Source organism: Vicugna pacos, chromosome 22 (genome assembly GCF_048564905.1).
Source record: "Vicugna pacos chromosome 22, VicPac4, whole genome shotgun sequence".
NCBI classification, from domain to species: Eukaryota; Metazoa; Chordata; class Mammalia; order Artiodactyla; family Camelidae; genus Vicugna; species Vicugna pacos.
The window spans coordinates 12305647-12320749 of NC_133008.1; the positions used below are offsets into that span (position 1 = coordinate 12305647).

At 52.1% G+C, this 15103-nt stretch overlaps 1 protein-coding gene across 1 annotated transcript in view; it reads right to left on the reverse strand.

Moving 5' to 3' along the window:
• The window catches only part of FGF18 (fibroblast growth factor 18), a 33208-nt gene extending 24448 nt beyond the window's left edge, over positions 1-8760 (reverse strand). Inside the window, exons 1-2 of the mRNA XM_072947244.1 lie at positions 8625-8760; positions 8417-8453 (exon numbers count right to left, since the gene is read on the reverse strand). Of these exons, the coding sequence (XP_072803345.1) occupies positions 8417-8453; positions 8625-8656 (69 nt within the window). The 5' untranslated portion in view covers positions 8657-8760. The remainder of the gene's footprint in view (positions 1-8416; positions 8454-8624) is intronic.
• Between the last annotated feature and the right edge of the window lie 6343 nt (positions 8761-15103).

The window sequence follows — 15103 nt, forward strand, 5'->3', positions numbered from 1 at the left end:
AACTGGCTCTGTCCACAGACCATAGATGGGGCAGGGACTAAGGTGGAGGATTAAACATGAAAGGACTGAAGGCCTTAAACTCACCCCCGACCCCAAACCAAGAGAGGAGGATGGGGTCAGACTACCCCCTCCCACCCAGGTCCCCATCCTTGAGGCCTCATACAATCCATGCCCCTGTCTCCAGGCAGCCTGCCCAGAAAGGGAGGTTCTCCCTGGTCCCAGGAGAGGCAGCCCACAGACTTCCGGCCACATTCCACCACCGCCTGCCTCCTCCCCCGGCAGCAGCATTGGGGCCAGCCATGCTGAGGGTTTTCAGAGCTTCTCCTAACTCTGGATTCAAACCTGAGACCTGCATGCGGCTCTAGGAGTGGTCCCTTGTAGAGTCAGCACCCCCTCCACCCTGAAATGCAGCTCCCAAACTTCCTCGAGAGCGAGCCTGGACTCAGGCCCAGGAGGTGGTGCCAGCCACAGGCAGCGCTCCGACGATTATTACTGTCATTGAGAGTGAAACTAACGCTGGCTCCCACTTAGTGGGCACTTGCTCGGTGCCAGGGCTGAGCTAAGCACTTTTCAGGCACCGGCTCCTTGATCTTCACGGGACCAAGGCAGGTCAGAACAATTACCATCCCCGCGATAAAGGAGACACAGAGAAGCCAAGGGATTTGCCCAAGTGGTACAGAAACTGACAGAGCCAAGAATGGAACGCATCTCTGGCTCTAGAGCCCATCAGTTTCCCCGAGCTGGCCCCCCTGGACAGAAAGGGGAAGACGAAGGCCCGCCCAGCCCTGAATCTGAGCTTGGCTCACTCGGACTGATGCCCCCACCCACCCCTCCACCCCAGGCTTCTCCCCTCTCTTCTGTCACACTCCCCACACCCCACCCAGCCAGGACAGAGTGACGCTCCAAAGGCCCCTTCCCCATCCCCAGCCTGTCCATTAAGCTCCCGGGGCTATCAATGTATTGATTGGCAGGGCTGAGCCATCAGCACGGGAGGGGGCTGCTGCCACCCAAGGCGCTGACTGAGAGCTCCTTCTGCCCATACATCAGCCTTCTCTGTACAGATCGTCAATATGGGTGCCGCGGCCAGTCAACCCTGGAGCCAGCCTGGGGAAGGGGGCAGGACCCCTAAAGGTCCATGCTCCCTTCTTCCCTCCCTTTCTCCTTCCTTCCAATTCCTCTGCCTTGAGGCCCTTGGGTGGAAAGAGTGGTCATGCATGTCAAAGAGGGAATAAACAAGCCCTTTATCCTGGCATTCAGTGCCCACCGTGGCCTTTTACATGATCCCCATTCCTTAACTCCATGCACCAGCTACCCCAACTGGCTTGGAGTCCCCTGAGCACATCAGGCTGTTCCCTGCTTCAGGAGAAGTGGTCCATGGCCCTGCAAAGGCTTTTCTATACAAACACATTCACACACACACACACACACATAGGCTCGGAGACTTCACCTGGCTTGCTTCTATTTCAACATTCAAATGAGGCCCCTTCCTTGGCCAGATCTTCTTGCCCTGAGTCTAGTTTCAGGGCCCTTCATCAGAGTAACCTATGCGCCCTCGAGCCCCTGTCCCCCTGCACAGATCCCTCAGACTTCTCTCAAGTTCCCGAGGGTTGGGACAGGTCCTGAGCACCCTGGGCCCCACACCTGGTATGGAGTCTGGGTCGGGGGAGGGGGCTCAGTCCAGGTGCCCGGCCCTCAGAGAAGCTGCTCCCCCAACTCCTCCACTCGCTGACCCAACATTCATGCTGCACGCCAGGTCTGTGCCAGGCGCCATAGGGCCCTTGGGATGGGCTGGGCCTCCCTTGATTTCCAGGAACCAGCAGCTGGCGGACAAGCAGGCCTCCAGGCACACCAGAGTCAAATGCGTAACTAAAGCTCACATTTACTTAACACTTATAATGAGCCAGGCGCTGGGCCAAGGGCCTCCCCCAGGTGACCGCAGCTCATCCTTGAGCAACCCCCAAGAGGGAGGCTCTATCCTGATGCCCATATTAAGGATGAGCCACAGAGAAGCCAAGAATTTGGTCAGTCATGCAGTTACCCAGTGGCCGAGGCAGGGTACGACCCAGGTGGGTTGGGTCCCGAGCATGAGCTCCTGTACATCCCTGTGAGCCCCAGCAGGGAACGCAGCGGCAAAGTGTGAAGGGGTTCCAAGGCCGAGGTGGGATGGGGAGAGTGGTAAATAAAGCTGCCCAAAGTGCTGGCCAGCTCTTACAGGAAACACGAGGGGAGAAGCTGAAGCCTTGGATGTCTCCATCCTGCTCAAAACCCAGTCCAGGGCCAGACATGCAGCAGGCGTCCCACAAATGTTTTCTGATTGCTGATGAGGTGCAGCACCATAATGGAGTACCTACTGCATGCCAAGTCCAAGATATAGCTTCAATTCCTTCTCCCATTAGGCCCAAGGAGTGGTATTATTAGACCTATTTCTCAACTGATGAAGAGGCAGACTCAGAGAGGTTAAGGATCTTGACCAAAGCCACACAGCCTGAGCGTGTGCAATGAGAATTAAATCCAGACCTAAATCCAAGGCCTGTGCTCAGACTAGAGGGGACCTGATGTCACCAACGCAAGGAGCGCATCCTTCCCAGCTTTCTTCAGCACCCTGCAGCATGTTAAATACCTAACACACACACAGCGTATCACTGATTCAGTAATTACTACTACTCAATTATTTACTGAGTGTCAGCCACAATGATAGCTATCCTGTGTGCATTATCTTACCTTAAGAAGTAGATATCTTTCATCACCCCATTATACAGATGGGGAAAAGTGAGGTACAGAGGGTTGAAGGTTAAGGAATGTGCTGAACAGCTACTCAGCAGCACATACAGGATTCAGACCAAGGTCTCTCCTATGCCAAAGTCCTTGCATTCAAGCACCACAGAAGCCACCTGGCTCCTCTCACTGATACCCAGATGGATACACTGAGGCACAGAGAGGGAGGTCATCTAACGAGTCAGTGATAGAGCCAGACACCAACCCAGGCATCCTGAGCGTCCTTCTGCCCTGTGGCCCAGGGGAGGCTTGTCTTCAGCCCCATCCTTGGCACAGCAGCATTTTAAATGGGCCTGAGGCCTTATGCCATTTAGATATGAAAGCGAACAAACCCCAAACATCTCCTAGCCACCACCAGCAGGACTGACTGAAGCCCAAGGGGCCTGCTCACCCACTGATGTTCCAGAACAAATGCCTCTACCCAGACCCAAGGTGCCAACAGCAGGCCTCGGCCCTTCTTGAGGCCCAGTGACTCTCCTCCAGCCTAAGTCACACTAGCAGGGCCCTTGGCATTACCCTTCCCTAAGTGTTTGGCCATGGGTCCTTATGAGTGGGGGGCAAACCCAACCCAGCATGGGGCATACAGATGTTCGTCAGACAACTCCTGACCTCAGATAGGAAACAATCAACACCTCCCCTCTCCCCTGTCACCAGGAGGTGGCAGTGCCATGGGCAAGGGGAGCTCACTCCACTGACAGGGGGGCAGAGGCCAGGGAGCCCTCCCAGAGCAAGAGCCACAGAGGTCTTGAAACGCAGTCAAGATTTCCAGATCACTGGGCTCCACACTCTCCTCTGCTCCATACCCTTAGGAAGTAGGAACTATTTTGTTGGTTGTTTTCTTCCCATTTCATATGTGCAGAAGCTGAGACCAGAGAGGTTAAGTAACTTGTCCAAGGTCACACAGCAAAGACAAGGCAGAGAGTCTTTTTGAACCAAGCTGGCAGACTCCAGAGCCTTTAAAGTGCTGTGTAATAAGCCTGAGACCTAGAAAGGGTGAACTAGAGTTGAATCCCACTCTTCCTCTCTCTTGCTGTGTGGCCAAAGGCAGATTATTTCACGCCTCTGAGCCTAACTTTCTTCGTCTGTAGAATTCCATAATTCCAGGCTGGTTGTGAGGCACTGCCTAGACGCTGTGAGAAAGCACTGGTCACATAATGAGCCCACAATACCTGGTGGCAGCTACTGGTATAGTTGTTAGCCTGACGCTGCTGCACTCTGATTTCCCACACCTGCTATAGGACGAGGTCAGAACCAAAAGGTCCTGCTGAGGACAGAAAGTCTCCTCTCTATCCCCCTCCATCTCCCTTTGGGGGCCCAATGTGCCCTCACAGCCACTCAGGGTCGGGAAGAGACTGCGCTGCGGCCCTAACATGCTCCCCAGAGCCTGCTGGACACTGGCCATGCCAACCAAAAGAAATTTTTTAAATCCACCTCCTTGTCTCAGAGCAGGTGACACTCCTGGGTTGCAGGAAGGCTGGCAGGGTGCCCTCCCACCACCAGGCTGGAAAAGAAGGTGCGAAGAGAATGCTGAATACCCCAGGCCCCACCTCCCAAACACCCACCTCTGGTTTTGAAACCCTTTCAGACCAGAACATTCTAGGATGATCAGGGCCTGCAGACACCAAGACACAGAGACACCCACCTAGCCTCAGATCATCCCCAACCACAGGGATCCTATCATGGGGATCCAGCTGACTCTCTCACTGAGGACCCCCTAGCATGTCTTTGGAGATTCCACTTTCTCATTAGTATACTTTCTGAATAATTTCAGAATTTCTGAAAAAGTTTGCCTGGTGTGGTGGAAGGAACACAAGATCTTAATTCCAGAGTCTTGAGTCTTAGCTGTGGCCTTGGACAAATCCCTTCCCTGCTCTCTGCCCCAGTTTCTCTGCCTGCGAAGTAGGCACGTTATTCCCTCCTACTCCAGCCTCCCTTGTAAAATGGTAGGAAGAATGAAAGGACCTTCCTGATGCAAGGGCCGCCTTGAAATTCTGACATGCAGCACTTTTCCACCAAAGGCAGGTCACGTGTCTCCAGCCTCGACTTCCTCCTCTGTCAGACGGGAGGAGGGGGCTCCTTGCCTCCCAGCCCTTCAGGGCACAGCGTGGGAGAGGAAGGGCGGGACTGAAGAACTCCTGTTTTCTGGGCACTCTCCCTCTCTAGACTGGGAGCCCCTTGAGGCCAGGAGTGGACCAGCCTTGCTCCAGAATCAGCAAGAAGCAGGCTCCCAGCATTTACTGAATGAACACCTGACTGGACAGATGGACGGATGGATGAATGAGGTCGCTGCTTTAAGAAATTAAAAGTGTTATCCAACGACAGCTTCCTATCCTCCTCGAGTCTCTGAGGACTCTTGTCTCTGGCTTCCCCATCCTGGCCAGCTGAAGAAAGGGTCTAAACCTGACTGAGGAGGCCAGGTGTCAGGAGGTCAGGCCTAGACGGGGCGTGGAAGGAAACTTCCAAACTTGAACAAGTCGTGCAGTGAGGGAGGAAGCAGCGCTCCGGGAGGGAGGGCCGAGGGGCCGGCAGAAGCCCCCCCTGCCCCCAGCCGCCTCACGCCAGGCCTGTCTGGGGAAGGCCAGGACCTAGCCGAGCCTGGCGGCAGGAACAATGTCAGGCAGGTGCCGGCAGAGCTGCGAGAAAGGCCCAGCCCGGTGTCATTGTCAGCGCTCAGCCAAGTGCAGAAAAGCAATTTACTGGTCACGCCGCTTGCTCCCCTTGGAAATTTTTAAAATTCTTCCGATTTGAGCTACCCATGGTGTCCCAAGTCGTGTGGAGAAGGGATTTTATTAAATTCCCAGCTTCCCGTTCCCGGGGTTGCCGGCGGGGGAGGGCGGGGCACACCACATTGTGGGGGGCAGTGTCTGGCTTTGGATGTGCTCACGGAAATGTGGCTGGGGGCAGGGGGCCCATTTGGGGCTTGGTGGCTGATGGATGGGAAGAGGGCAGAAGCCCAGAAACTCCACTGCTAAGACTGGACCAGTTACCCAAAACCTGGAGGTAGGGGAAGGAAGGGCATAGGTGTGCAGAGTTCCCAGCAGAAGGATGTGTCCTCCTGGAGGATGAGAATTTGAAAAATCTCTTCCACACCCATCATATACCATTTCAGCCTCAGGGCCACCCATGTCACAAATGCTGAAGCTAAGCTTCACAGATCGCAGAGGTCTACAGATAGGGAAAGACGGAGCTGGAGTTCAGGCCCAGACCACAGGATGGCAAAGCCCTGAGCCCTTCCCACTGTGCCGGGAGGCCCCCCCAGGCCCTGCTCACCAAGCGTGCTCTCACTACCACCCTCCAAAGGCACTCTGCCTGGGAAGTAGCTGCTCTCCCGGAATCTGCCCGATGGTTCAGCGGGGAGCCGACTCCAGGCAACTAGCACCCGGGGCCCACCCCCTCATCTTTAATAACCACTTCACCGTGTCCCTAGAGCATAAAGGAGGACTTGGCCTGCCAACTTTGCCTCACCTCCCTAGGGTAGTGTAGCTTTATCTTTCAGCAATCATGGGTGCTTCCAAAAATCTGTGGGGAGCTGAGAATCCTCTCCCAGACACAGCACATTTGGGCACTATTTTGCACACAATGTTTCAGGGACCACCCCTCCCCCATAATCCCATCCTTAGGTATTCTAAGGGTGCATAGACCATGGGTTAAAAACATGTCAGTCCTAAGGCAGTTTGGAAGGGGAAAGTCTGTAAAGGAAGCAGGGAGGTAGGAGAGGGGAGAGAGGAGGCTCCCTCACCTGCTTGAAGGCCTAATCCAGATGGACCACCCAGCTCTTTCCCCAAGAGGCTGGCTCTAGCTATGGCCAGGATATGGAGGTGGGACGGTGGGAAGCAGAGTTTAGGTTCCCTCCCTTGCATTCCCCCAGAGAATACAAAGACCACACAGCAGCCTCCCTCGGGCCCTGCTTCAAGGACCAGGAGGCAGCAGGCAGTAAGAGGCTTGGGCAACAAGGTCCAAAGCCATCTCTCCACTTCATGCCCATTTCATCGTCCCCACCCCCAGACTCAGCAATCAGGAAAGGAGCACTCACCCAGGTCAGACAAGCAGTCCCCCAGGGTGACCCTGGGGCCTGCCCTCTTGCTTGGGGACTCAGCTGCAAACCAGGCAGAACATGCCTGGCACTGGCCTCTCTCTCTGACACCAGCCATTCCCTACCCCACCCCCACCACCACACAGGGTCACATCTGCTTTGGCAAACAGCCAGTCTTAAGTTACTGACTCCAGTTGTATTGATTCAAAGAGTCACTGGGGACCCCAGCCTGGCCAACAGAAGGAAAGAACCTATCAGTCTGTCCATCCACCCTTCCAGTCCCCAGCCCCAGCTAGCGGCCCCCAGCTCAGTGCCCATCCTGATGGTAACAGTTCTCTCCCAGGAGTGGCAGAAGAGATAAGCAGACCCACCAACACAGCCACCGTGCCCTACTGCAAGAGATGCTGAGTGTCAACAGCCATCAACACACATACCTGGGAGAACTCAGGGCTCTCCCTGGGCATCTCCGGAATCCAAGAAGCTAAGGCCTAAGCATCCTCTCTAACCCTGTAAGGACACCTGCCTTCAACCCGGGGGGAGGGGGCAAATAATCTCTATTGGCCCCAGTCCAGCTACTCTGAAGGCCCCTCCCTCAGAGCTCTAGCTGGGTGGGGGTCTAGGGCAGCTGGCACTTCCTATTCCCTTTACAAACCCCCCTCCCCAAGCTGAGGCAGCCTGGTCTGGTTCTAATCGGGGCTGAAGTCGCTCCCTCAGTCCCTCTTCTCCACACCCCCCCAACCCTTTTCCTTCATTTCCACGGCTTTGGAAGCCCCAGCGTTCCAACTGTCTGCGTGCCAAGACCTTCCCGAGTCTGAAAGCTGCTGAAGTAACAGATCAGATTTTAGCAAGTGCTTTCCAGGCTGAGCGCCAAGCCCTCTTCTGATTCAGGAGAGCGAGTGAGCGGGGAGCGAGGCGGGGAACCAGCCGAGGGCTGCACCACCTTGGGCAAGGGTGTGCGGAGCGCGGCCCGTTCTTCGGGAGCCGCCTCACAGGCAATGGTCCCTCGGCCCAGGCGCCCCTCTACTCCCTCTCACCCCAGTCTCCCTTCCTAGTTCCGCATCTCTCTCTTTCTCTCCCACTCTCTCTCTCTCTCTCTCTCCCTCTTTCACTCTCTTTCTCTCTCAATGCTGCAAACGCCTTTGAAACCACAGAGTAATTTACAACTCAAGCTTTCTCCCTGGACTCGAAATCCACTCGGCTGAAAGAAGTCTTTTTGTTTGGAAGAGCAAGCGGAGATGTTAAGGGATGGTTGGCAGAGAAAATTCCTACGTCCCAACTCCTCACCGGCTGCGGGCCGGGGGGCTTGGAGCCCGGGACATTATAGCGGCTAAGCCCGCCGGCTCCGGAGATCTCCTTCCAGCCGAAGCCGACAGGGGCCGAGCCAGCCTGCGCCAGACTGAGTCCCGAAGCTGAGCCCCTTGCCCTTGGCTGGTCCCCAGCCCGCGCTGGGCGCGTGCGGAGTCGCCCTTCCGCGCCCTGGGAACAGGTGCACCGGGCTCGGAGCCCAGGAGGGGTGGGGCACGGGGAGGGGGCGCGGCCCGGGGGAGGGGGGTCGGCATGTACCGCGAGGCAGGGGCCGGGGGAGGTCAGAGTCAGGAGCCCACGTACCTGTACCTGGAAGCACAGCAGCAGGAAGTGTAAACACCTGCGGGAGAGAGATGGAGAGGGTCAGTGGGACTGGAGGGAGGGGAACCCCCGTAGAGACAGACAGATACGCAGTTAGAAAGTCAGAAGAATGGCCCGGCGGGCAGACAGAGCCACAGGCACAAGGACAGACGGCCAGGAGGGGTGGGCAGCCGCGCGCGCGGGCGCTTACAGGCAAGTGCAGGCGGAGGGCGCTGAATACATCGCTGGGCGGGGGGGAGGCGGCGGCTCCTAGCCCAGCCTGCACATGTCCGCTTCGCGCGGCCGGGACCGGGCGCCTCCGCCGCCGCCGCCGCCGCCGCCGCCGCTGCTGCTGCTGCTCCCTCCTCGCCGGCTGCTTCTGCTGCAGACTCTGCTGCTCCGGGGCGCTCCGCGGCGCGCCCTGCGGCATCAGCGCCCCGCGCGGCTCCTCCCGAGCGCTGCGCCCTCCGGGCTGGCGCGGGGGCTGCGGGGCGGCCGCCGCTGTGCAGGAGGCACCGGCCGGTGCGAGGAAGCTTGCTCACTGCTGGCCGGCCGTCCGTCCAGGCGTCCGCGGGAGGCTGGCTGCCTGGCTCACTTCGAGGACAGCATGCGCGGCGGGGCTGGAAGCTGGGACGCGCTCTCTGGACAGGGCGCGGGTCTGTACGGGGCCAGGGGTCAGCGCTCCGGGGCCGGGGCGCGCGGCTGCAGCACGAACGCGTCACGGCCGCTCCGTCTGGGCGCCCGCCGGTTCATGTCTCCTCCTCCGCGTCTCTCCGGCTGTGCGCATCGCCGCCTCCCACCACTGGCGGCGGCCGGGGCGTTTTCTACGCGCGGGCGGCGAGGGGGCGGGGGGCCGGGGGCGGGCCCGGGCCCGAGCCGGCACAATGAGGATGCGGGGCCTGGGGGCTCCCCCCTCGGGGCGCGGCCGGACGGGCGCTCAGCTCGCTTGGGTGCGCCGCGCCCACATCAAAGGCGGCTCTGCCTGCTTGCCTGCCTGTCGCGGCCTCTTCACCGCCTCCTCCTCCTTCTCCTGGCGGCTCCGGGTTGGAGGGAGGTGCTCAGACTCTCGGCGACGGGACCGGCAGCTCCGAAGGGGCAGAGCCCGCGAGGCTGGAGCTGGTGAGCTCTGGAAGCCGTCGGAACTCTGTTCCTGGGCGCAGTGACCCGCGCCACGGCGCAAACGCTGCCGGAATTGGGCAGGCACCGGTCCCCAAGAATGCAGTTAGGTGCGGAACGTCCTTACTCGCCTACATTCGCTACTCGCCTACTTGCACTCACTGACACCCACCAGCGCTCGAGTGGGGAGCAGGGAGGGGGCGGGTGAGGCCCAGCCCTCGGGGCGGCTCCACTGAAAGAGGGGGCGCTTTTAACCCGCCGCGTGAATCCACGCGGGACCGTGGCGTGTTCCAGACGCCCTCTCCGACGTTTGGCCACTCTAAGTGAGCCCCTTTCCAATCTTCGTCGCTGCCATTGAGGGGGAGGGGTCTCCAGGGCGTCTCTCATTCACCACCGCCTCCCACCCCCGTCGATTCTGGAGATCCCAGCTCGGCTCTCCGGTAGGCGAGCCAGCTTTAGAAACGCACGGCTGCCACCTAGTGGTCCCGAGGCTTCGCTGCAGCCCAGGCTGGTCGGACTATACAGGCCAGGGAGGAGCCAGCAGGACTCTGGTCAGCGACCACTCTAGGCCCTCTTCCGGCCTCCTGGCTGAGATTTGCTACTCTTTGCATGCTAGGCAGTTTGACGCTTTTAACTAGCTCCCTTCTGAGGACATCTCTTCTAACAGCCTCTGCCTCTTCAGAGGTATCACTCCTGTCCTTCCCACCAATCTCAAAATGTAGGTGTTCTTGTCACACGCACAACAGCCTCACTCTGTCTAGAGCCCCAGACAGCCAGGCTCTGCTTTGGACTGATGTTAAGGGGAAAGTCATAGTGGGGAAAAAACTGGAGAAGCTCAAAAAGCAAAAGTCAGGAATCCAGACTATTTGGTTAAAAACTTCCTGTGTCACTGGCTACGGCTGATACTCCCATTTCACTTCTAGAGAAAGTGAGGTAGGTGCTGTCACAGTGCTGCTTCCTAGAGTCATGAAAAATGAAATATCAGCAACTGTTCTGATTATCAAACCTCTCTAACACGCTATTTTAAGTTCCCTTTTGAAGGTGAGGATCTCTTAAACAGATAGCCTCTGTTTCAGCATTGGACACAAGTGCAGGAAATTTTTTCAAAACTAGGTACTGAATTATGGGGAAAGTTCTTGTGTGAATCACCAGGCTGAATTTACTTAGGCATTCTCATTACCAGAACTGGTAATCCCAAGATAGGATGCAATGACCAACCACAAGACAGAGTTGGACAGAAATGCTCCCCTTGCGGCCTGAGTCATCGCCACCATCCTTAATCTTACTGTGTAAAGACCTGATAGATCGGTCAAGAGGTGGTTTTGGCTTATTTGCTAACGTGGGGTGTTTGAAGCATCTCCTGGCTAAGGATCATACTTCCAGTATTCTATACTATTCCTGGTTTCTATTAGTTTTGAATGGACTGGGTATATAATTATTTATGTTCTAAAATGCTTGCAGTTGTTTTCAAGGCTCAGATAGTGTTTGTTTATTTCACAATAAAACTATCACCCAAAATAAGATTGACCCAAAAATCCAGTCAAGAGAATTTCTGAGTATGAGCATAAACTCGAGTCGGAGGTCCTGGATCTGAATATTGCCTCCAACATTGACTTCCATAAGTTCCAGCAAGCAGAAGTGAGAATCTGCTTCTTCATCTGCAAACCATGGCTAAGAACAGCAGCAACTAAGAGTTGTTGTGAGTTACCAAATGAAATCATTCAGCCTGGCACACAATGAGGCTCCCAAGGTTTTAGCTATTATTAATAATCCTTGTTACGGCTTTCAGGTTAGTATCACACCACTTTTTTCTTCACCATTTCATGAAGTAGGGAGACAGGATCATTCTCAATTTACTGCTGAAGAGAATCTGTCTTTTGACTCCGAATCCTATTTTACCACATAATTTTTTTCTTTATTTTTAAAAAGTTTTATTCTGCAGCTTTAGAAATTTGAGATTTTTTTATAACAACTGCAAAAGAAATTCAATCACACCTAATGACTGAGAAACAAAATATAGTGATGTGTTACCTAGACAGAAACCGTGCTGAGGTGCTGTAGTAAACTATTAGTGAAAAAAAAAAAGTACACTTAAAGGCACAGCATATCACAAATTACAGAAGGGATACTCTGTAAGAACTTACTGTAACTAGAGAATTCTGAGTAACTATCTTTTAAATGCAGCACTTAAAAATGTAATAACTCTGCACTCTTTTCTTTAAAAAAAAAACAATCTTAGGTGTGTCATAGAAACGCTGCTTTATTGCTGCAGAGGTCAAAGTTCAAGGCTCAAGACGTACAGGAGAGATTACAAAGGTAGCCTTAAGAAAGTTGGTTTGGTTTATTATAAAAAAAGTACAGTTCATAACAGTTAATTTACAAACAAAGAACAAAGTGGTATGCATACATTCTGTACAAGTACAAGCATACTTAAAACATCAGAATTTTCAAATGCATGGCCAAGGAGAAAAGAAAACAACCATTGCCCCTTGCAAAAAAAAAAAAAATCACACCATTATTTTCTTCTGGGTGATTATACATTTCTGAAACCACTGAGTCCACAAGTTACTCCATCTTTTTCATGATCCAGGTGCACACAAAAGCCTTAAGAACTTACCACAACTTCCTTTTCCCCATCATTCATTCCTTCAAACCTATCAATTTACCATACAGATGAATCTTAAATGAGACTTTTCTATTTGAATGACGTTCATAGAGCACTTAATAAGAGTCACTAATTTGGTAGTCACTTCTCATCAGTTCATTCAATCACTATTTATTGTGTCAGGCCCTAGGTGAAGACAAAGTCCCTGCGTTAAAAAAAGCACCTTACTTCTACTAAACAAGATGGACGATGAGCAAATAAGCCGAGAGAAATTCAAGCTTATCGGTGCTTTGAAGGAAACCAATGGGATAGAGAAAACCTATTAGTAAAACTTAGGCTAAGACCCAAAGGCAGGAGAGCCAGCCAGGCAAAAGAAATATTCCAGGCAAAAGATGTCACTTCCCTGCAGGTGAAGGCTAGGCGACAGGCAAGAGGGTGAAAACAGGCAATAGGTACCTGTCAGAAGCTAATAGGTGGCAGCTCTCAAAGGCACCTTCAAGGTGTTTTTAAATTCATCTCCTCTTAAGTGTGCTTGGAGTTTGACAAATGTTTATACTTATGTAAACACCTCTTAAGCATCCTCCCCCCATCACTAGTCTCAAGTCGCTTTTAATCTGCTGGCACCAGATTCACATCAACATAACCATGTAGTATGTGCTCTTTTGTCTAGCTTCTTTTGCTCAGCATGTTTGAGATTCATCCTCACCCCTTGTTGCTTTTTATCAGTATTACTCCTTTTTATTGCCGAAGAGTACTCAACAGTGTGGATATATCCATTTATTTGACAACTTATCAAAGACTTTTGACACTAAGGGTCAAAATCCAGTTTTTTAAAAAAGCGTACTGCAGGTGATAAGAACACATTGGAAGGGTGCAGCAGTGGCAGTTGGGAGGCCAACAAAAAAAAAGCTGTGTCCAGGCAGAAAGTACAGTAGTTGGGGCCAGCCAACTGTGTTAAGTTTGGTATTGGAGTTAAGACACACCTACGTTCAATTCCCAGCTCTCGGCTAGCAAATTCAGTTTTCTAAGCAGATTCTCATCTGTAAAATCCCTGGCTGTCTTAAGGGGAGTTGAGAATGTACGTTGACTGCTTGTCCAATGGAATGCCAGCCCTGGGGCGCAATTAACCGTTTTGCTTGCTGATTAATCCTTAACTTTGGGACACAGTATGAATTTAAATGTTTATTCTTCCCATCTCATTTTAAGTGAAAGTAACTAACAGCACCACAGTCTAACACTTGTTTCCCACCTCTTTCTAATCTTAAGTATCACAAAATTCAGGGAGCCTGTAGGATACAAATATTTTGGAGACAGAAGGATGAACTTCCAGCCTGAGAACATAGGACAAAAACAGCCTGAAGCCTTCAGTAGGATCAAGTAGTTTAATAAGACCCTTAGCACAAATGTGGCTCTAAAATTTCCTCAAAACCAGCTCTTGGAACTTTCACAGCATTAAAATAGGATGTCTACTGCCAAGTTCATGAGAAGAGGAGCAACTGGTAAGATATGGCTGGAAGGTAGCCTTAAGACTTTCTGAAACAACTTAATCCTGTACCTACACAGGCCAGATCACTAACCTTTAATAGGGTCAGTACTTTTTGTGACCCTCAATCTTTTTTCTTGGATAATTTCAAACAAAACCACCCCCTAGACCATGTAAACATAATCTCCGCTCATCACCAAGCTAGTAGCTCTGCAAGCTTTATACACCACTATAAACCTCATTCTATCATCTGTAGGACCCACTAATTTAGACAGCCTGATCTGCTCTCCCCAAATGGCCTTTTTTCATTAACTGATTTTGTCCTCTGGTTTCCTCACTCATAACCTAGCCATATGTGATTAAGATATCGAATGAAGAGAAGCTTCCTCCAGACAGCTGACAAGTGCTTCCCTGCCCTCCTAGTGCTTAGTTTTCCCCTTGCTTTTCCAAAGGGTCTGATCTGATCATCTGCATCTAAGTCAGCTACACAATACTGAGTTCACTACTGGCCATTTCTCCCCACCCAGGCTATGGTCTCTAAACGCCATTCTTCTTAAAAAAGGAACCAAAGCGCCTAAGGGAAACAGACAATTCTAGAACTGAGAACGAAATGAAGATAAGCCTGGAACATTCTGTCACAGTAGAAAGCAAGAAGTTTAAGTCAAAGACTACTTACTGGAGTCAGTGGTGGTAGGAGCAAGCTTGAAGGGGATTCCACTGGCCAAAAAGAAGATTGACAACACAGTGGATTGAAATCCAAGTCTATAAAAATCTGAGTTCAGGATACTTAAAACTAGTTACTTTCAGGGGTTGCTAAGACATCAAACCATCATTCAGAAAATCGGTAAATGAAAATAAAGCATTACAGGTACTATTCAAAGTTAGGTACAAACTAAAGGCAATAAAGTGGGGATTTTAAAGAAAATGACTACAGAGTAACAAATGGTATTGTTGAGGGACTAAGCCATTAAGAAAACTCATATTCAGCAGACTAGCTTAAGGGAAGTTACTCCATCAGCCAGCAACTAAGCCCCAGACGCACCTTAACCAAGTATTATTCCTGGTAAATGTACTAAAAACTCCAGAAATAGAATAAACCAGCTTTTCTTACAGCTTCCTCCACTATAAATCAAGATTAATAGCAGGAACAATGAAAAAGCAATCTTTTTTATTGGTCTTAGAAAACTTGGAAAATGCTTTGACTAAAAAATTCCAATGTTTCCCATAGTAGGTTACCCAAGTATATTTGTTTTTAGCGATTAAGCCAATATTGATCCAACTATAGCCAATCTCACTAAGCAGTTTGTACCATACAAAGGGAAGTCACTGTCTTTGAAGCAGGGATTTCCTATGTCAGAAGTCCAGGAGCAGTAGTTCACTTTTCAGATTACTGTATTTAGTTGGCTGATGTGATGTCTAGTAACTAGCACTACTAGTGACTTCTGAGGCATAGGGAAATCTTTAATTCTTACCCTTCAAAAAACAA